Here is a 21,476-nt window from a genome sequence, read left to right as displayed (position 1 = left end):
TCACCACTCTCATCCTCCTCTTCTGCTGCCAGCAGGCAGTGGGTGTTTGGAGAGCATGACCAAGTGTTCTCATGCACCCTCTGCCCAACCGTGGAACCGGGTAAGTGGGTGCACAGCACACTCAGACCCTGCTGTGGGCCGCCATGTAGCCCCCCAGGCCATGTCCCTGCATTAGGTGTTTAGAGCACTTCAGAAATTCCCATTCGGGCTGGGCAACACTTAACAGGTTCGTTGGATTCTAGAACCTCCATGTTGTGCTGGTATCCTCCTGTGTTCTAACCTCAAACGGGTAAAAGCACAGAGAGGCCCTGGCTCAGTGTTTACTTGCTGCACCTTACTATGCGCTTATATTGCTCCAGAGAGTTTTCTGTTTGAGCAAACCCTGTTGAGCTCCTCCATCACCTTCTTCAGCTGGATGTGGTTGTCACGGTAGCAAACACGGAGACAAGAGACAGATCCAAATGCAGGTAAGTTTAATGGGTAATCCAATATCGTGAATCCATAAACAGGCCAGGGTCAAAATCCAGAGTAGCAGTCCATACAAAAACAGGCACAAAAACAGGGAACAAGAAACAACACAGACCGGGAAATGTGAACTGAAAACTCCATGACTAGAACAGAAACCAACAGGGTATAAATAGACAGACACTGATAACATAATACAAGACAGCTGTGAGTAATGAAGTGATCATGAGATAATGAGTCCGGCAGTGCGTATGGGTAATGAAGTCCACGGGGTGAAAACAAGAGTCCAGGATGGAGTGCCCTCTAGTGGCTGATAGGGCACTCACACTAATGATCATGACAGTGGTGGACCATCCGGCACCAGGCCTTCACTCAATGCATTCTTGAAAACTGGTGTTAGGCTGGGTACCCATGTATAGTGACCCTGAGGGGATCCCTATGTGTATTTTCCACGGTAAGCCTGTGTCTTTCCCTTGGCAGAGTCAGCTCTGCCATCTCTGCCATGTGTAGCCTCCTCCTAAACTGGGTGAGAAATACCTCAGAGACTTCCATATTCACTACAGGGTTAGTCCATATGTGCATACTCCACTTAGAACCTCCCTATCATAGGATGTGGCTATGGAAAGGGTACGCTTTCCCAGTGTTATCCAAGTCTCACTGATGGGACAGCAGTGAACGACTCTCTCTGCGTCAGCCTTGTCCCATCTCCAAGGAGGGTTCAGCAGGCTTACGCAGGGCGCTGGAAGGGGCAGCACCTGTGGCGCTTTGGTAGGGATTCCCAATTCGGCAGTCACCGACGTGACGTCGAATGTGACCGACTGAGAGGGAAAGTCTTGGTTACATATGTAACCCTCAGAACACAAGACGCTCATACATTCGGGCAGATGAGAGAGAGATAGAGAGGCAGCTGCACGGAGTGATAAAAACGTTAATATAGAGTGAAAAGTGATTATATACGACTGAAAGATCAGATTTCTGAATGGATGTGACAATGGGAAGAAGCTTTGCATGTCTTACACCTTGTATGGGTAAGTTAATCCCTATTCTATTTGCTCACATTGTAGCAGCAATTGAAGGGTGGCCATGGTCACAAACTGTTTAAACTTTAAAAGACCAAAATGATAAACATTTAGGTTAGTGATTTACTTTTGGCTGGGACAGTGCAATTTTGGCTGGGACTCAGCTGAGGAAGAGTTTGTGAAACCACCACCGCTACACTGCAGTCACTGCTGCTGGAGTCAGGTATTATAAGAGACCCCAAAAATTCGCTTTCAGACAGTAAAATGTAGAAAAGACTGTAATTTCTTGATGCTGTTTTGTGATAGCACACCTATGTCTCCAAGATGTCTGGAGCAGTGTCGTGCAGTGGTGTTCTGAAATGAGGAGGCACATTTTTTATTTTTTTATGAATCAATGTAAATTCATTCATTACTCTTAATGTTGACACATCTTCATTGTTAAATGAACATTATAAAATAAAAAAAAATAAACCAAAGACAATTCTATTTTGTAGTTTTACATTAACAATGTATTGTAATAAATGTATTTATCAAAACCAAGTCAATCTCACAAAGTTATTGTTTTAGAAATTTCTACATTCATTTCAAAATAATAACTAAAGGCAATAATAATTTAAATAATATATTTTAATTGTGTATTGATGTTTTTCTTTTTAATAGTCAACTTAGGCTATTTTGGATCACAGTCACGAAGATGTATTTTTAATTTCACCAAGCTGATTACACTAAAAACGCCGCAGTCATCAAGCTTTAAGTCCATTTCAAGTTTGATTTTGACGTGACATGAAGCAGTGATATCTAACTGGATGATCTGTTTACTTACTTTTCAAATTAGTCTTCCGATTGACGCCATCATTTGTTCAGTCAAACTGACGCGCGGAACGCGCACGTCAACAAGAGGTGGGATTTATCGCACAAACCAATCATATCTAATCATAACCAATTACATCCAATCATAGCGCGATGGAGACATTGCCTCCTCTCACTTTCACCCATTCATTCTCAATTACCTCCCCACAAAACCCACTGCACGCCGGGGGTCTGATGATTTTCTATAGTTTTCTATGAGACAAAAGGGAGACATGACTCCTCTGTGTAACTTTACCTGCAGGTGTCGCTGTTTGGCAGTGTTCCTTAAGAAATATGCATGACTTTCGCTCTTTTTAATGGAATAATTTGTAATATTTGTGTTGTTTTATATGTAATATGGATTATTTTCTCATCCTATTTTTTTGAGGAGGTACTGCCTCCCTTGCCTACTCGGAGGAAACACCCATGGTCTGGAGATATATAAACTTCAGACATTGTGTTCAAACATCCAATAAACCCAGTGTTGTGTCTTATAATGTAGTTCCTTGTGCTGCCGCTAGATACGCTGTATAGGAGAGAGAAGGAGAGAGTGACTAGAAGTGAAGAGGTGCGCTCAGAGTTTACATGTGCAGTTACTGTTCGGAATAAATACGAGGTCTCTGAATATATACAGTGTGTGCTTACTACTCGCAGACTTAACAAATTGGCGACGAGGATACTAAGTTTTGAGAATTGACTTTATTGACTGATAAACAATGTCTGTGAATGTCTCGTCACCGCCAATGTTCCTGCCCTACCCGGGAGAGCCTATCATGCCATTCGACATGTGGTTGCGCATGTTTGACAACTATTTGCTGGTAATCAACGCAGTGGGCTCTGCATGGCCTGACGCTCGGAAGAGGGCTACATTACTTCATTGTTTAGGCGCCGAGGGCCAACAGATCTTGTACGCACTGCCGGACACCGGTGAGACATATGATACCACTGTTGCTGCTTTAAAAAGACAGTTCATTCCCAAAATTAATGTGGTCGTGGAGCGGCATACATTCAGAAAAAGATTACAAGCTGCACATGAAAACATACAATAGTACGTTGCTGCTTTACATGCGCTCGCCACTAACTGTGACTTTGGTGATAAAGTTGACGATATTATTTGCGACCAATTGCTGGAACATTTACAAAGTGATGATATAAGACAGAGACTGTTACTCGAGCCGGACCTGACATTACAGAAAGCAACTAACCTTGCAACACAATTAGAAGCTGCAGCTGAGCATGCAAAGAGAATGACGGCCGATAGAGATGCTTCAGTGCGCGCTGTGTAAGTCAAGCCACACCACGCGAGAGGGAAACACCGTTCACGGCCAGCTGCTGCCCCTGCTTCGTCTGCCCGTAAGTCATGCTTCAGGTGTGGTTCAGACAAACACCTAGCTAACTCAGCACATTGCCCTGCTGCAAAAGTTCATTGTAAATTGTGTAACAAGAAGGGACATTTTGCTCGGGTGTGCCGTTCAACCCCAGCGAGTGATGTGCGCGAAGTGCAAGTGCATGATGTCACAGTGCTGTATCTAGAGAACTCTGCCGAAGCACCAAAGAAACTACATTGCAATGTGACCGTTAGTACTCCTGCTGCTTCACCTGGCACCACAGTACAATTCGTTGTGGATACAGAGTCTTCTGTGTCGATATTGCCCACCCATATCTATAAACGCCACTTCAGTGCCACACAATTATCTACACCTGCCATCCGTTTTTTGACTTACACCCAGGAATGCATACCTGTACTCAGATGCCTGCAAGCACAAGGACGTGTGTCCAATGCATCAGCCGCTGCCACCTTTTTCGTTGTGGATAAAGGGACTGCTTTGCTAGGCATGGATTTGATTTCTGCCCTGCAACTACAAATTAACAGTGATAATGTCTGCACCTCTGTCATGGCCACCAATACCACACCTCTGACAGATACTGACATAGGATGTGTAAAGAACTTTGTCCACAAGGTAAAAATTAACCCCGCAGTAAAACCTGTGCATCAGAAATTACGACGCTTACCTTTTGCAGTCCGAGCTTCTGTATCAGCTGAATTAGACCATCTGCTGAAAGCAGGTGTCATCGAACGTGTAGATGCTTCGGCCTGGGTGTCCCTGTCAGGGTTGGAAGGAGCGAGGACTCAAATGCAGGAAGAGGATGGGTCTTTATTAAATGAATGAAAAATAAAACAAAACACAACAACAAAAACTACCCCGAGGGGGAAAACAGACTAGAATTACACTTGACTGACTTGACTAGAACTTGACTACAACACACAAGGGAAAATACAATATCTGAATGACAACGAACCAACACAGGACTGCAAACACAAGGAGAATAAGTAGGGAACAAACAAGGCAGGTAATAATGTGGAACAGGTGGGGCAAATTAACCAATTAACCAATGAACAGGAAACACAAAACAGCTGGGTGCAATAAAACAGGATAATGAGTCCGGGAAGTGTGTTATGGGAAATGGAGTTCACGGGTGTGGTGAGGAACAGTCCAGGTTGGAGTGCCCTCTGGTGGCTAACTAGGGCACTCCAACTGGTGATCATGACATAACCCCCTCCCCACGGAGCGGCTACCAGACGCTCCACCAGACAACAAATCAAAAAATAAAACAAAATCTCAGGAGGGAGGTGGACTGGAGGAGGATTAGGGGGAGGGATGGCGGGTCAGGTCCAGAGTCCCTGACTGAAGGCCAGGGGGGAGCCGGAGGAACAGACCATGGGGACTCCATGAAGGTCGGAGTCATGGCTGAGAGCCAGGGTGGTGCTGGAGGAACTGACCAGGCGGGTTCCGGCAGGTCTGGAGTCCTGGCTGATTGCCAGGGTGGCACTGGAGGAACTGACCAGGCAGGCGCCGGCAGGTCTGGAGTCCTGGCTGACTGCCAGGGCGGCGTTGGAGGAACTGACCAGGCGAGTTCCGGCAGGTCTGGAGTCCTGGCTGACTGCCAGGGCGGTGCTAGAGGAACAGACCAGGCGGGTTTCAACGGTTCAGACGGCCTGGGCGGTGGCAGGGCGGACCAAGGGTGCTCCGTGGCCGTATCAGGGAGAGCGGGCAGCTCGGTGACGGCCTCCGTGGCCGTATCAGGGAGAGCGGGCAGCTCGGTGACGGCCTCCGTGGCCGTATCAGGGAGAGCGGGCAGCTCGGTGATGGCCTCCGTGGCCGTATCAGGGAGAACGGGCTGCTCCGGGACGGCAGCGGGTTCGGGCTGCTCTGGGACAGCAGCTGGCCTGGACTGCTCCGGGCCGTGGTCGCCAGACCCTACGTGCATTCTCCAAGCCCGCAAAACTGTCAAGACATAAAAGACAAAGACAGTCTTCTTGGCCATGTCAGGACTCACCGGGGAGGCGTTCGACTCTAAAACCTCTGGGGTGGCCTCCGGGCCAACAGCGTGCTCTGGGAAGGCCTCCGGGCCTGCAGAGTGCTCTGGGAAGGCCTCCGGGCAGGCAGAGTGCTCTGTGTAGGCCTCCGGGCCTGCAGAGTGCTCTGGGAAGGCCTCCGGGCCTGCAGCGTGCTCTGGGAAGGCCTCCGGGCCTGCAGAGTGCTCTGGGAAGGCCTCTGGGCCTGTAGAGTGCTCTGGGAAGGCCTCCGGGCCAACAGCTTGCTCTGGGAAGGCCTCCGGGCCTGCAGAGTGCTCTGGGAAGGCCTCCGGGCCTGTAGAGTGCTCTGGGAAGGCCTCCGGGCCAACAGCGTGCTCTGGGAAGGCCTCCGGGCCTGCAGAGTGCTCTGGGAAGGCCTCCGGGCCTGCAGAGTGCTCTGGGAAGGCCTCTGGGCCTGTCGAGTGCTCTGGGAAGGCCTCCGGGCCTGCAGAGTGCTCTGGGAAGGCCTCCGGGCCTGTAGAGTGCTCTGGGAAGGCCTCCGGGCCTGCAGCGTGCTCTGGGAAGGCCTCCGGGCCTGCAGCATGCTCTGGGAAGGCCTCCGAGCCTGCAGCGTGCTCTGGGAAGGCCTCCGGGCCTGCAGCGTGCTCTACAAGGAAATCCACCCACCCCTCAAAAGACAGATGTTCCTTGCTGAATATTCTCCATCCGCATATGGGCTCATCAAGAGCATTATTAAAAAGGTCCTTGAGAGCAGAGTCGTTGTACTCCAGCCCCTCAGCTACCCTCCTGAACTTCTGGGCAAACTCCTTCAGAACAGTCCCCTGCTGACGGAGGGATCTTAATGCAGTCACCTGGAGCATGCGCTGGTAGATGGGGTTGCAGGCAGTAGAACTTGGCAGATGGTGTGAGTCCCTTCTCTGCTGAGTACCCTTGTTGGCTCTTTCATCCTCTATGCCCACGAAATTAGGAGATGGAAAGAGGAAGATACCCATCTCTGCTGAGTCCTCTTAATGGTTGGTTCGTTCTGTTAGGGTTGGAAGGAGCGAGGACTCAAATGCAGGAAGAGGATGGGTCTTTATTAAATGAATGAAAAATAAAACAAAACACAACAACAAAAACTACCCCGAGGGGGAAAACAGACTAGAATTACACTTGACTGACTTGACTAGGACTAGACTAGAACTTGACTACAACACACAAGGGAAAATACAATATCTGAATGACAACGAACCAACACAGGACTGCAAACACAAGGAGAATAAGTAGGGAACAAACAAGGCAGGTAATAATGTGGAACAGGTGGGGCAAATTAACCAATTAACCAATGAACAGGAAACACAAAACAGCTGGGTGCAATAAAACAGGATAATGAGTCTGGGAAGTGTGTTATGGGAAATGGAGTTCACGGGTGTGGTGAGGAACAGTCCAGGTTGGAGTGCCCTCTGGTGGCTAACTAGGGCACTCCAACTGGTGATCATGACAGTCCCCCATCGTTGTTACTGGAAAGAAAACCGGTAGGATCCGAATGTGCACTAATCTACGAGAAGTTAACAATCATTACTGACTGTTATATGAAATGCTGTTGCATTAATTTCCTCATCATTATGCTCTCTTTCAGTGTCTGACTTTGAGTCTGCCTGTGCTGCTTGTCCTGAGCTGATAAAGCTGTGGAAGCAAATTACACTTGGCTGGCCACCCTCCGTCAAAGCAGTGAGTCAGGACTTGGTTCCAGACTTCCGAGTTAGAGATGAACTTGCAGTGAAAGATGCTTTCATTGTCAGAGGAACAAGGTTGTTAGTCCCTATAGCCTTACGACACACATTGATTTCCTTGGCACATGAGGCTCACCAGGGAGTAGTCCGCACAAAACAGAGGTTGCGGGATCTCTACTGGTGGCCACAGATGGACTCTCAGGTCCAGTCAACTATCTCTACATGCATTACCTGCCAGTCCAATGACAAATCTGCTGTGACGCATCCAGCACGTCTGTTGCCAGTTCAGTTTCCTGAGGGCCCATGGGAAAAACTGGGTCTGGATATAGTTGGACCATTTGAAACAGCTACTCCTGCGTGCAGATATGCCATAACACTTACAGACTATCATTCCAAGTGGCCTGAGCTCGCATTTGCTAGCAGTACAACTGCTGAGGATGTTGTCAAATTTCTGAGTACTGCCTTTAGTCGTCATGGAAATCCAGAGTGCATCGTTACGGACAATGGTACTCAGTTCACCTCAGCTGTCTTTGCTGAGTTTTTGAAGGAACGAGAAATAAAACACATCCGTACATCTGTGTACTACCCTGCAGCTAATGGTACGGTGGAACGATTTCACTGTGCTTTGAAAGGTTAGTCTGCACTGTGACCATAGATATAGATCAACTTAGAAATGATGAAGTATATTTCAGTGATCATAAATTATTGACCTGTGAATTTACCATCTCTGCCTCTTTTAAATCTTCCAAGGATCGTATCATAACTTTTAGGAATGTCAAAAATATTGATCCTCAGTTGCTCTCTAGCTCTATTGCTGAGCTTCCTGTGACTGATTCTGTGGACTGTTATAACTCTGCACTCTCCTCTATTCTTGATGTTGTGGCACCTTTGAAAGAATGAGTTGTTTCTTTCACCAGGTCATCCCCTTGGTATACTAATGAATTGCGGGCTCTCAAAGCCGAGGGAAGGAAGATTGAACGCTTGTACAAAAAATCTGGTCTTACTGTCCATAAATTGATGTTCGAATCTTGCTCTTAAATCCACCAAAGAGGCTTATTATTCACATTTGATTAATGATGGTGTAGAAAATTCAAGATTGATGTTTAAAACAATTAACAAAATTTTTAAACCTCATAATCAACATATTTGCTCTTCTGTTGGGATGTGTAACAAATTCCATAAATATTTTACAGAGAAAGTTCAAAATATTTATAGTTCCATGGTTATTGACTCCTATCTGCTGTCTAATGAGCCCTATCCTACAAATTCATTTTCTATCTTTTCTAATTTCGCTATTGTTAGCACAGATGATATTTCAAAATTAATCATGTCTATAAATTCATCTACATGCTCCCTTGACCCCATGCCTACTGAGAAGTGCTTAACATTCTTGTGTCCCTCTATTACTGCAATCATTAATAACTCTCTATCTACTGGTCAGGTTCCTTCATCCCTTAAAATGGCTGCCATCACACCAGTTCCTAAAAAATCTGGTTGTGATCTAACTACAGGCCTATTGCACATCTACCTTTTTTGGCTAAGGTTCTTGAGTGAGTTGTTGTTGGCCAGTTGCAGCAACACCTGTCTATTAACAATCTCCTAGAACCGTTTAAGTCCGGATTTAGATCAGGTCATAGCACTGACACTGCTCTTGTCCGGGTCACAAACGATCTCCTCATTGCTGCTGATATGGGGGTTTGTAGTAATTTAGTTTTATTGGACATTACTGCTGCTGCTGACATAGTATCTCATGATGTTCTTCTTGAAAGGTTGCGTGTATGGGTCAGAATCTCAGGTACTGCACTTGAATGGTATACATCTTATCTTACAAATCGATTTCAATTTGTGAGTTTGGGGAAAAATTGATCTGAACCAACATTAGTTCAACAGGGTGTCCCACAGGGGTCTGTACTTGGGCCTATCCTGTTTAGCGTTTATATGTTGCCTCTGGAGTGTAGGGGTCAAAAAACTCTTTTTTTGGAACGCACTCCTGCATCATCTTAACGAGACAATCAAAGAGGAGTAGATTGTGCAAGCTGCGCCCTTTGTTTAACGTTAGTTTATTTATTTATTATTGATTTAGGTCTATCGCACCATATTGTATATTGTGTCTATGTATTTTAAACATTTGAATGGACTGATATAGGGAGCTGTAAAGTATTTTTTTGAAGTACAATGTCGTTTTGACCATAATAATGTGCCAAATCTAACTCATATAAATATTACAGTAGTATAGAAAAATATTATACATACATTTAAAGGCAAAATCAAACTCCGAGCCTCCAGTACTCATTCTGTGACGTCAAACAACTTTTCCTGTGCAAAGGATCATGGGGGCCTGAAGGGTCCATCAGTTGTACCCTTCGAAATCCTTCATTTCGAAGGGTCCTTTGAAGTGGTCAATTTTGAGCACTTCGGTTTGGAACGACCCTTCAACATGGCAGCCATGATTATTTTCACTCCGAAGTGCCCTTCGGAGGGCGATATATCCCGTTTGGAATGTACCGATAGTCCAGGTAATGTGTGGCAGCTGGGTGTGGTGACTAGTATTAGCTGATTGGTGGAGCGAGTGCAGGTGATTGGCAGGGAGGATTATGGGAAATGTAGTCCAGGAATGACTGGAAACGTGACAGCGGAACATTCTAAGAACATATTTTTGTTAGCTGGGAACATCCTTAAAAATTATAAATCATGAGCATAAAACACCTTTAAAACATTTTATAAATGTCTATTTAACACCCACAAAATACTCCACATTAGCAAAAGCTTTCATTTGCAAGTGTTCATCATTTGTTTAAAACCGGGATTGGCAAACTCAGTCCTGGATGGCCTCTGTCCTGCAGAGTTTAGCTCCAATCCTAATCAAACTCACCTGAACCAGCTAATCAAGGTCTTCAGGATTACTAAAGAAGGGGCAGGTGAGTTTTATCAGGGTTGAAGCTGAACTCTGCAGGTCAGTGGCCCTCCAGGACCGAGTTTAACCATCCCTGCTTTAAAGCTATCAAATACAAGTGTCTATATATAAAAAAAATGTTATTATATTTGTTTTAATCTCTCTTTTTTTCACTTACAATGTGCTAAAAGATCTGATTGACTGATCTAGTTGTTCATGATCACCAGCCACGAGCCCTGTGAATGTGAGCGTGGCTGTGGATGCAGTGCCTGTGGCTGGACGCTCTGAGGTTCCCCTGGCGACCTGCACAGCTTCCACAGCGGAGTCTGCTGCTGAGGTGTCATGGCATTTGGGCACTTTCTCTGATGCTGTGAGGATATCGACCAGCACAGTGAAACATCTGAATGGGACGTTTACTGTCAAAAGTAGTCTGATTGCTACTCCTACTGTACAGATGAATCAACAGCTTGTCAAGTGTGCGATCAGACATGCAATGATGAAAGAGGAAGTGGAAATTGATCACAAGATCACTGTGCACTGTGAGTGACGTGAGTCTTTATAAGATGACACAAACTGCACACATCTCTGTCATTTGAGGGCCAATTCCTGCCTCAGCTGGTTGACAGTAATTGGCAATTAAAAGGGAAGTGACAATTAAAAATAACGCGTTTTCCACTGATCCATAACTAAAGAGTGTCTTTCCAAACACGTAAGACTTTTGTTTATTTTCAGAACACAAATGGAGATCTTTTTAATGAAATCTGAGAGTTTTGTCCCTCCATTGACTGCCTATGTAACTACCACTTTCAAGCCGCAGAAAGATAGTAAAGATATCATTGAAGTAATCCATGTGACTCCAGTGGTTTAACCTTAGTTTTATGAAGCAACATGAGTGCTTTGTTTGCGCAAAAAAAACAACATAATTTACCGCTTTGTTTACAAAATATTAATTTCAGACACACGTTCATGAAACAACGTCTGCTCTTGCGTCAACACAAACACGTATGCGTCGTGGTGCTCTCATGGATGCACTTTTGAGATTAATATTTTGTAAATAAAGTGGTAAATTATTTAATGATGTCTTTACTACCTTTCTGGGGCTTGAAAGTGGTAGTTGTGTAGACTGTAAATCTCATCAAAAAGATATTCATTTGTTTTCCAAAGATGAACAGAAGTCTTACGGGTTTGGAACGACATGAGGGTTAGTAAGTTTAATTATTTAATTATTCCATCTGCTGTGAGAAAAGGCTAAAAATGATCTGTCACATCCTCAGATGCGATATAGCCTACTAGCTGGGACTTTTTATGTAAACAGACATGACGTAATGACACAAAAAAGAGGAATTATGGCATGCTCGAATTTCCTGCAGAAAACCACCAGTACCACTCAGATTAGAAAACATTATTACAAGCCTACCGTTGTGAATCGGGTTAAGGTAAGGAGATAGTTTTGGACACTGGCTGATTATATACTTGCTCAAAGATTAATTTTGGATCATTTTCAACCCAAAAAAGTTACGGACTGCAGCTTTAAGTAATGCATCTTTAAAGGGTTAAGTTCACCCAAAAATGAAAATTCTGTCATTTATTACTCACGCTCACGTCGTTCCACACCCGTAAGACCTTCGTTAATCTTCGGAATGCAAATTAAGATATTTTTGTTGAAATCCGATGGCTCTGTGAGACCTGCATAGCCAGCAAAGACATTTCCTCTCTCAAGATCCATAAAGGTACTAAAAACACATCTAAATCAGTTTATGTGAGTACAGTGGTTCAATATTAATATTATAAAGCGACGAGAATATTTTTGGTGTGCCAAAAAAATAAAAAAAATAATGAATTATTTAGTGATGGCCGATTTCAAAACACAAGAAGCTTCAGAGCATAATGAATCAGCTGTGTCGAATCTGCAGTTCGGAGTGCCACAGTCATGTGATTTTAGCAGTGTGGCGGTTTGAAAAGCGATCCGAATCATGATTTGACACGCTGATTCATAATGCTCTGATGCTTCCTGAAGCATTGTTTTGAAATCTGCCATCACTAAATAAGTAGTTATTTTGTTGTTTTTTTGGTGCACCAAAAATATTCTCATCGCTTTAGAATATTAATATTGAACCACTGTACTCACATGAACTGATTTAAATATGTTTTTACTACATTAATGGATCTTGAGAGAGGAAATGTCATTTCTGGCTATGGAGGCCTCACAGAAGCCATCGGATTTCAACTAAAACATCTTGATTTGTGTTCCGAATATCAACAAAGGTCTTACGGGTGTAAAACGGCACGAGGGTGAGTAATAAACGATAGAATTTTCATTTTTGGATGAACTAACCCTTTAATTTTAATTTATATTAAATGCAAATTAAATGCAAAAAGTAGGACTTAAGTACATTGTTCTATATAATTTCATAATAACTTCTATTTTCTTTAAAATAATGTTAAATATACTGTTGAATGTACTGACAAGTATGGTAAACCAAAATATATTTCAATGTCAATTCTATTTAAACTTCTCATGTATTTAAGAATATTAACTACACATTTGCTATTCTACCCTCACAATGGCATCTCTCTTCCCAAAGTTAGACAGATAGGTAAACTCTTTCCAACATGTAGGCTTGTGGGAGAATGCTGCTTTATTCCACACCACAATGAATATGTTGAAACAGAGTGAAACTACAGAGAGGAGATGTAAATATGATAGAACAACTTTGTTATCCCCAACAACATAACACTAATATGAATTCATTGTATATAGTTCTATATAATTCAACATTACAATGTGCCCCTTTAAAATGAAAAACTGTACCCCTTAAAGGTGCTACAGAGGATGTTTTGTTTTATACATTTTTGCAATATTACTTGAAACTGTCTTTACTAACTGATAACAGACTATTTATTAGGTGCACTGAAAGGAATAATATTGATATACATCATCTGTGCATGAGGTAGGGCCTTAAAAACATCAACCCTCTGGCTTGTCAATCACTGCCATGACGTTCCTTGTGAGAGACGTGCACGCGCTCCAGTAACTTTCCACACTCCATAGGCGCCGCATGCAATGTTTTTGTCAGGAGACAGGAGTAACAACTGCAGATTATGAGTTACCTGCGGTGAGTCCGACATAATGAATCCATGAACACGACACAGCAAATGCCGGTGGTAAACACTCGTGTTCCAATACTCGTGCTCGAGTTTTGGGAGGCGTTCCCTCGAAATGAGCTGTGAAGGGGGGGGGGTTGTTCTTACGCATGCGCTCATTTCAAAAACTCACTAAAAGGAAAGTCGACAAAAAGATCCTCTGTAGCACCTTTAAGTATGCTAAGTTGCCTTTTATTTCATTAATAAATAAATATATATATATATATATATATATATATATATATATATATATATATATATATATATAATATTTGAAGTATAGTAGGTCAGTACAGAACTAAGCAGACTTCATTTTCACAAGCATTGTATTTAAATATTTGTTTTTCATTAATATCTTTTTATCCAAACATTTATACATTTATTATTTGATTTATTCATTGATTGTACATTGATCAGTTGATTTGTCATTTGAACTGGTTGCACAAATGTATACAGAAATTTGTTTAGCTGGATTGTAGTTTACATGTGAGAACTTTGCAGTCATATGTTTGTGTTTGTATGTTTTAAAGATCCACCTCAACTGGTGTTTGTGACACCTTTCAAAAATCACTCTAATGCTGAAGTATATCAGTGTGAGGCAGATGCCAATCCTGCAGCTACACACTTCAGCTGGCACAGGTAGGACATACAATATGCAAATAGAGATAATTAATTTTAGATACGTCAGTATTTATTTCAGTATATAAATGGGGATGTCATGATGATGGGCACTGGGCAAATTTGACCAGGATGCCGAGGTTACACCCCTACTATCTTTTTGACGATGTGACTCAAACATAATTAATATCATTAATTATCAACACCTGTTATTAAATAGTTTTGTCATGTGCAGCATTTGCCGTGTCATATTAAGGTAAAAATAATTGTAAAAAGAAAAGCTAAAACTTCATAACTAGATCTCATTCTAATCGGATTAAATAGCCACCTTTGATCCAACTAAAAATAAATAAATAAATGATAACAAAAATAATGAATAAAGAATTTTAATTGGTGAAACAGAGAGAAAAAGTCCTGTATGTTGGCATAATATTTGAGTGTTCTCGTCTTTTTCCTTTTACACTTTGAGATCACAAATCTTGTTTTGTATGAAAAGCATCTAAATTGGAAGTGGAACTTAAGTTGTTGAACTGAAAAAGTTTAAAATGGTTGCCTATTCACAAAATGATTGTGAACTGCACTATTTTCTATTGAAAGCTAATGAAAGTATGAAATATTAAGGGAATTCTGAAATCTTCCATTATAGAGCAAATATTCACAATGATCTTTATACCTGTGTCATGGGTGTGGCTTGCAGGGAGGGAGCGTTGAGTCGAGGATCTATGTGTAAACAGTACTTTTATAATCCACACAAAGACAAAGCCACTAGGAGAACTAGAAAACATGAAAAAGAACAAAACCACACTATACAAAAAAAGAACTTATAACAGAACTTATACTGTATACTTTATACCTATAAATACACTGAGAAAATGAAGGATAAAACAAGAAACAGGTGGAACTAGTCATTTAACAGTCATTAAGGACACTAGCCTAAACAGGCAAAGAAAGTAAACTGAGAGTATGTTTACACAATGATGTACTAAAAGTGGAAAGTCATTCTGTCAAAACTTTCTTCCTCATGCTTTCATTCTAGCTGCACATATCTTCATTCCACATAATCTTTGTGTCAAAACACAAGATCATTGTGATATGTAATGAGAACATTTGGTTTAATCAGCAAAACACAACAGTAAGATCTTCTTTTAACTTAGTACTTTTAACAATCAGTTCATTCAGTAGCAAACAATGCAAGGTACAGATTTCAAATCGCCATCGGTGCTGAATGAATGTTACTATACTGTAAAACTGTATACACAGCCATCACAATAGATGTTACAGTTACATTCAAACAAACTGACAAAAGCCATATTCAAAAATAATAATAAAAAAAGTATGTTTATACAACATGATCAAAGAACACAGCAAAAGTGATTTTACACACAGTAAGCAGAAAAAGTATTTTATAGTTTTTACAACATTACTGTGGTTGCATTGTCAAAAAAGAAAAAGAAAAAGAAAACTGTAAATGGAGATCTGAAATACACAAAATATTAATTAACATCAAGCCGGTCTTCAACATTTGGCCATAAATTTTCATCAACATCACAGTGAATGTCCTCATTGTTCAGGCACCGTGGGAAAAACCTTCTGGCATGACGAATCCAGGCTTAACATTGCTCAGCAGTTATATCATTGCAAGCTTCATTAATGGCTTGAAGAAGGGTGACATGCTCATGGGGATGGCGATCATACACCTTCCACCTCCATGTAGAAAAGAATTCCTCGATTGGGTTGAGGAAAGGGGAGTATGGGCTAAGGTAGAGGGTCATAAACCGAGGATGTGCCTGAAACCATTCCCGAACCAGCTCTACAAGACGCGTCCATCTAGTGCATCTACATAGAAAAACAATGGAAAAGTAGCACATTGGAATGGAAAAAACACATACTGTGTGAACGGCCCCTTAGGAAACTACGCTGACATGACGTGGAGGTTACTGGCGTCAAAGAGTGCGTTCTTGGTTCTTCCACTGGTGACTGGCTCAAATCAGTCGGCGCGATAGCTATACTAGTGCTGGCTGGGGCTGCACCTGTGGAAAAGCTAACAGCAGCAACAAACTACTCCTGCTCTCCCTCATGTCTTGGCTCTTTCTTTTCTCCTTCTTTGGCCCCCTCTGAGACTGGATTTCCTACCTACACTTATGTCTTCTATATCAAAAAACAGTCCATCTCAACTATGTATTTTGCAACTCCCGAAAACGTTCCACATGTAGGGGAGCGCGGGGTTAGTTGTAACACATGTGGTTTAAATAATTCCACACACGCTAGCATGAAGAAACTTGCCATATCGACAATATATAGGCCTACAGAAAAAAATTACGCCAAACTTCAGAAATCTCTGGAAGATATCACTGAACATTTATTTAACAATAGCAAAAGTAAATTTCTTACTTAAAGGATTAGTCCACTTTTAAATACACTTTTCCTGATAAATTTACTCACCCCCATGTCATCCAAGATGTTCATGTCTTTCTTTCGTCAGTCGAAAAGAAATGAAGGTTTTTGAGGAAAACATTCCAGGATTATTCTCCTTACAGTGGATTTCAATGGCTACCAACAGATTGAAGGTCAAAATTACAGTTTCAGTGCAGCTTCAAGGGCTTTAAACAATACCAGACGAGGAATAAGGGTCTTATTTAGCGAATCGATCGGTCATTTTCGAAAAAAATACAACCGTTTATGCTTTATTAACAAAATATCGCCTTGAACGTACTTTCCGCTTCCGCATTCTTCATAACGCTTACGCTGAATGTCCTACGCCTTCCCTATTCAAGTTATGGAAAAAAACGAAACTGGCGCCGCGTTCGTTCCGTAAGTAGAATGGGGAAGGCGTAGGAGATAAGATTCGCTAGATAAGACCCTTATTACTCATCTGGTATCGTTTAAAGCCCTTGAAGCTGCACTGAAACTGTAATTTTGACCTTCAATCTGTTGGTAGCCATTGAAATCCACTGTAAGGAGAAAAATCCTGGAATGTTTTCCTCAAAAAACGTCATTTCTTTTCGACTGATGAAAGAAAGACATGAACATCTTGGATGACATGGGGGTGAGTAAATTTATCAGGAAAAGTGTATTTAAAAGTGGACTAATCCTTTAAGCTAGTTTTCATCTATATTTTTTGTTTGTATATCTCTTGTTTAGCAGTTTGGGTAGTTCTTTAAAGGTGCCCTAGAATTAAAAATTGAATTTATCTTGGCATAGTTAAATAACAAGAGTTCAGTACATGGAAATGACATACAGTGAGTCTCAAACACCATTGTTTCCTCCTTCTTATATAAATCTCATTTGTTTAAAAGACCTCCGAAGAACAGGTGAATCTCAACATAACACCGACTGTTACATAACAGTTGGGATCATTAATATGTACGCCCCCAATATTTGCATATACCAGCTCATGTTCAAGCATTAGACAAGGGCAGCCAGTATTAACATCTGGATGTGCACAGCTGAATCATCAGACTAGGTAAGCAAGCAAGGACAATAGTGAAAAATGGCAGATGGAGCAATAATAACTGACATGATCCATGATATCATGATATTTTTAGTGATATTTGTAAATTGTCTTTCTAAATATTTCGTTAGCATGTTGCTAATGTACTGTTAAATGTGGTTAAAGTTAGCATAATTTCTTACTGTATTCACAGAGACAAGACTGTCGTTATTTTCATTATTAAACACTTGCAGTCTGTATAATTCATAAACACAACTTTCATTCTTTATAAATCTCTCCAACAGTGTGTAATGTTAGCTTTAGCCACGGAGCAAAACCTCAAACTCATTAAGAATCAAATGCAAACATCCAAATAAATACTATACTTACGCGATTAGACATGCTGCATGACGAACACTTTGTAAAGATCAATTTTGAGGGTTATATTAGCTGTGTGAACTTTGTTTATGCTGTTAAAGGCAAGCGAGAGCTCCGTGGGCGGGGAGCATGAGCATTTAAATGGGCCGCAGCCTAAATCGGCTTATATTTAATGATGCAGGTAAAATAAGCAGGTAAAAAATTAATAAAAAAAAAAAAATCTATGGGGTATTTTGAGCTGAAACTTCACAGACACATTCAGGGCACACCTTAGACTTATATTACATCTTTTAAAAAGTCGTTCTACGGCACCTTTAATACTTCACTAACTATCAGAAGACACTAACCAGGTTTAAATTCCAGTTGCACAGATAGGGTTCGTTGTAACACTGCGGTACAATGTGCCCCGCTATTAGAACTATACTATTCTATACAGTTACGATACAACTGGCATAATCAACTTTTATGAATTTCTGTTGATAAACTATGGAGAAAAAAAAAGGTGAATAAAGACTGAGAGGAAGAACCTGAACATCCAGAAAATATTATTTCAAGAAATGTTCAGCATTTGTACTGTCTCGTCTATTTGTCTGGTGTTCTGTGAGAGCTGTGAGTGGAGGGAGAGGAGTGTTTTTGTTCATCTCTGTGTTTTTTCTGAATGTCTGAATATGTTTCTTCATCTGTTTGCCTGTATTGTTTTGGCCTAGGCTGTATAGCTGTGTTTTGCAGAGTGTTCATTGTCAAACTACAAAATTATTTAAATTTGAATTTCTAAAAAAATGCTATTATTTTATATGAAAAAAATATAATTTTATTGACAAAACATTTTAGTTTGTCATGTATATATTTTTTAATTAAGTCAGATCATTTTTTTAGCTGTCGTATGGTCATATTACAACGCGCCCCATCACATGTTACAATGTGCCCCACCTATGGGGCATGTTGTCACATTTCACTTCTTTCGGGGGCAAATAAAGAAAAAAGTATACACTGTATTAATGAAACAAAGCCACATATTTGTACCAGACATGTGTGAAATGAATGTGGAACAAAAGAAATTCCCTGAACCCCAAGTAGATTTACACAAACTGAGAAAGTCAAAAAGCGTTAGGTTGTGCCCCGCTCTCCCCTCCATTTTTCTAATGAGACAGAGTTGCGTAAATTGCAAAAATGTTCTATAAAACTATACCTATAGAGTCAGTATCTCTAGAAATCTATAGGTGTACCAAATGATTAATTGATTAACCATTACAGTTTTTTTCAGTTGCTAACAAGCATTGTTCAATACTGAAACCACATTTTCAAAACTCTTCACACGGTCTGCATTACCAGCATGAATGTTGACCAAACAGTTAATGCACCTACAAAACTCACTCAGACCAACATAACACTGACAACAATTCTCAATCAGAAAACACACATTTCATTCACAACACACTGACCTAAAAAACACTAACAACAGGAAGCATTACATAATTGATGAACTTTTCTTTTTTTAAAGTTCCATTGATTTTCCACATAAATCAGTTCTTCATAGAATACTGTAACACAATTTCACTTTATTGCAAGCATTTGTAACACGAATGAATCAGAAATTCATCAAAATTTCAGTTTTTTATATGGATATAGTACTTGAAAATTATAACCAAAAGGTGAAAAAAAAAAAGAGGGAAAAAACTCCAGGGCTGCAATGATAATAAAAAAAAGAATAAATAAAATACAGTCTACACATTACTTTAACAACATGTGTAGTTGTTCTTTATAGTAAATTACAGTGATGGTTCTAGTCTGCTCTCTCTCTTGCATTTGGCCACAAGTTCTCATCAACATCACATCTGATGTCGTCTCTGACAATGCATCTTGGAAAGTACCTCCTGGAATGTCTAATCCATCCCTGGCAGTCTTCAGGAGAAATGTCTCCATACCCCGCATTTATTGCCTCCAGTAAATTCATCTGGTCATGTGGATGGTGGTCATAAACCTTCCACCTCCACGCAGATAATAACTCCTCTATGGGGTTTAAGAAAGGGGAGTATGGAGGCAGGTATAATACTGACATCCTGGGATGTGCCGCAAACCACTCTGTGACTGCAGCAGAGTGGTGGAATGCCACATTATCCCACACAACAATGAAGGAAGGGGAGTTTGATGCCCTTTGGCTTCTCTCCTCTGCTGGCACAAGTCGAATATGTCATTTAGAAACGAAATGAGCCTCTCTGTATTGTAGGGGCCAATAAGTGGTTTGTGTAACAGCAAACCTTCATTGGACATTGTTGCACACATCGTGATGTTAGCTCCCCTTTGGCCACAGTCGCTCTCTGTCCAATTACATTTCTTCCCCTGCGTCGTGTTTTTGCCAGGTTGAATCCAGCTTCATCCACAAAGATAAAAGTATGTGGAGTTCGTCTGGCTTCCATCTCCATTACCCTCTAAATTGCAAACAGTTTCACAGTAATTGACATTATGCATTCTTTCACACATTCACTGTTTCTCTCAAAGGGTACAGTGTACAGTTGCTTCATCCTTATTTTATGTTTCTCTAGGACTTTGGCAATTGTTTTTGTGCTAACCATATTCACATTTTCAAAAGTGCCATTGTCTGCCAGCACTCTCTTCCGAATTTCCCGCAGTTTTATTGCATTGTTGGCGATTACCATATCCACAATGGCAATTTCTTGCGCATCAGAAAAGATTCTGCATCTCCCTCCTCTCGTGGGCAACCTTTGGATCCTACAGTAAATCACAACTATTACTGTATTGTAATAGGCTTCAAAATGTCAATATGTGTAAAAATGTACACATTATATTGTATTTTACTGTAATGTGTAATTCAATTATCATTAAAGGATTTGTCCACTTTTAAATAAACTTTTCCTGATAATTTACTCATCCCCATGTCATCCAAGATGTCCATGTCTTTCTTTCTTCAGTCGAAAATAAATTAAAGTTTTTGATGAAAACATTCCAGGATTTTTCTCCTTATAGTAGACTTCAATGGGCACCAAACAGTTGAAGGTCATAATTAGTTTCACTGCAGCTTCAAATTGTTCAGCACAATCCCAGATGAGAAATAAGGGTCTTACCAATGAAACCATCGCTCATTTTCTGAAATTGAAAATTATATAAGTTTTAACCTTAAATGCTCATCTTGAACTAGCTGTCTTCTTCTCCTCTATTAGAATTCTGGCAGTGTAGACACTGCTAAGTGTATTACTGCCCTCCACAGGCCAAAGTTTGAACTAATTGTTATATACTATTGAACTAGCATATTGCATATAAAAATTAGTTTAAACTTTGACCTGTGGAGGGCAGTAAAATGCTTAGCAGCGTCTACACTGCTGGAATTCTAATAGAGGAGAAGAAGAGAGCTAGTTCAAGATGATAATTTCTGGTTAAAACTTATATAATTTTCAATTTTTTCAGAAAATGAGCGATGGTTTCACTAGATAAGACCCTTATTTCTCATCTGGGATCGTGTTGAACAATTTGAAGCTGCAGTGAAACTAATTATGACCTTCAACTGTTTGGTGCCCATTGAAGTCTACTATAAGGAGAAAAATCCTGGAATGTTTTCATCAAAAACTTTAAAGGTCCCGTTTTTCGTGGTTTTTTGAAGCTTTGATTGTGTTTATAGTGTGCAATATAACAT

At 41.0% G+C, this 21,476-nt stretch overlaps 1 protein-coding gene across 1 annotated transcript in view; it reads left to right on the top strand.

Annotated features, from left to right (window-relative positions):
• The window catches only part of si:ch211-214p13.3 (nectin-3-like protein), a 129,727-nt gene that overhangs the window by 5,139 nt on the left and 103,112 nt on the right, over nucleotides 1–21,476 (top strand). Inside the window, exons 2-3 of the mRNA XM_048193061.1 lie at nucleotides 10,485–10,796; nucleotides 13,932–14,040. Coding sequence (XP_048049018.1) covers nucleotides 13,977–14,040 — 64 coding nt within the window. The 5' untranslated portion in view covers nucleotides 10,485–10,796; nucleotides 13,932–13,976. The remainder of the gene's footprint in view (nucleotides 1–10,484; nucleotides 10,797–13,931; nucleotides 14,041–21,476) is intronic.

The sequence above is a fragment of the Megalobrama amblycephala genome, linkage group LG6 (genome assembly GCF_018812025.1).
Source record: "Megalobrama amblycephala isolate DHTTF-2021 linkage group LG6, ASM1881202v1, whole genome shotgun sequence".
NCBI lineage: Eukaryota > Metazoa > Chordata > Actinopteri > Cypriniformes > Xenocyprididae > Megalobrama > Megalobrama amblycephala.
This window is presented reverse-complemented; position numbering and strand designations above follow the sequence as displayed.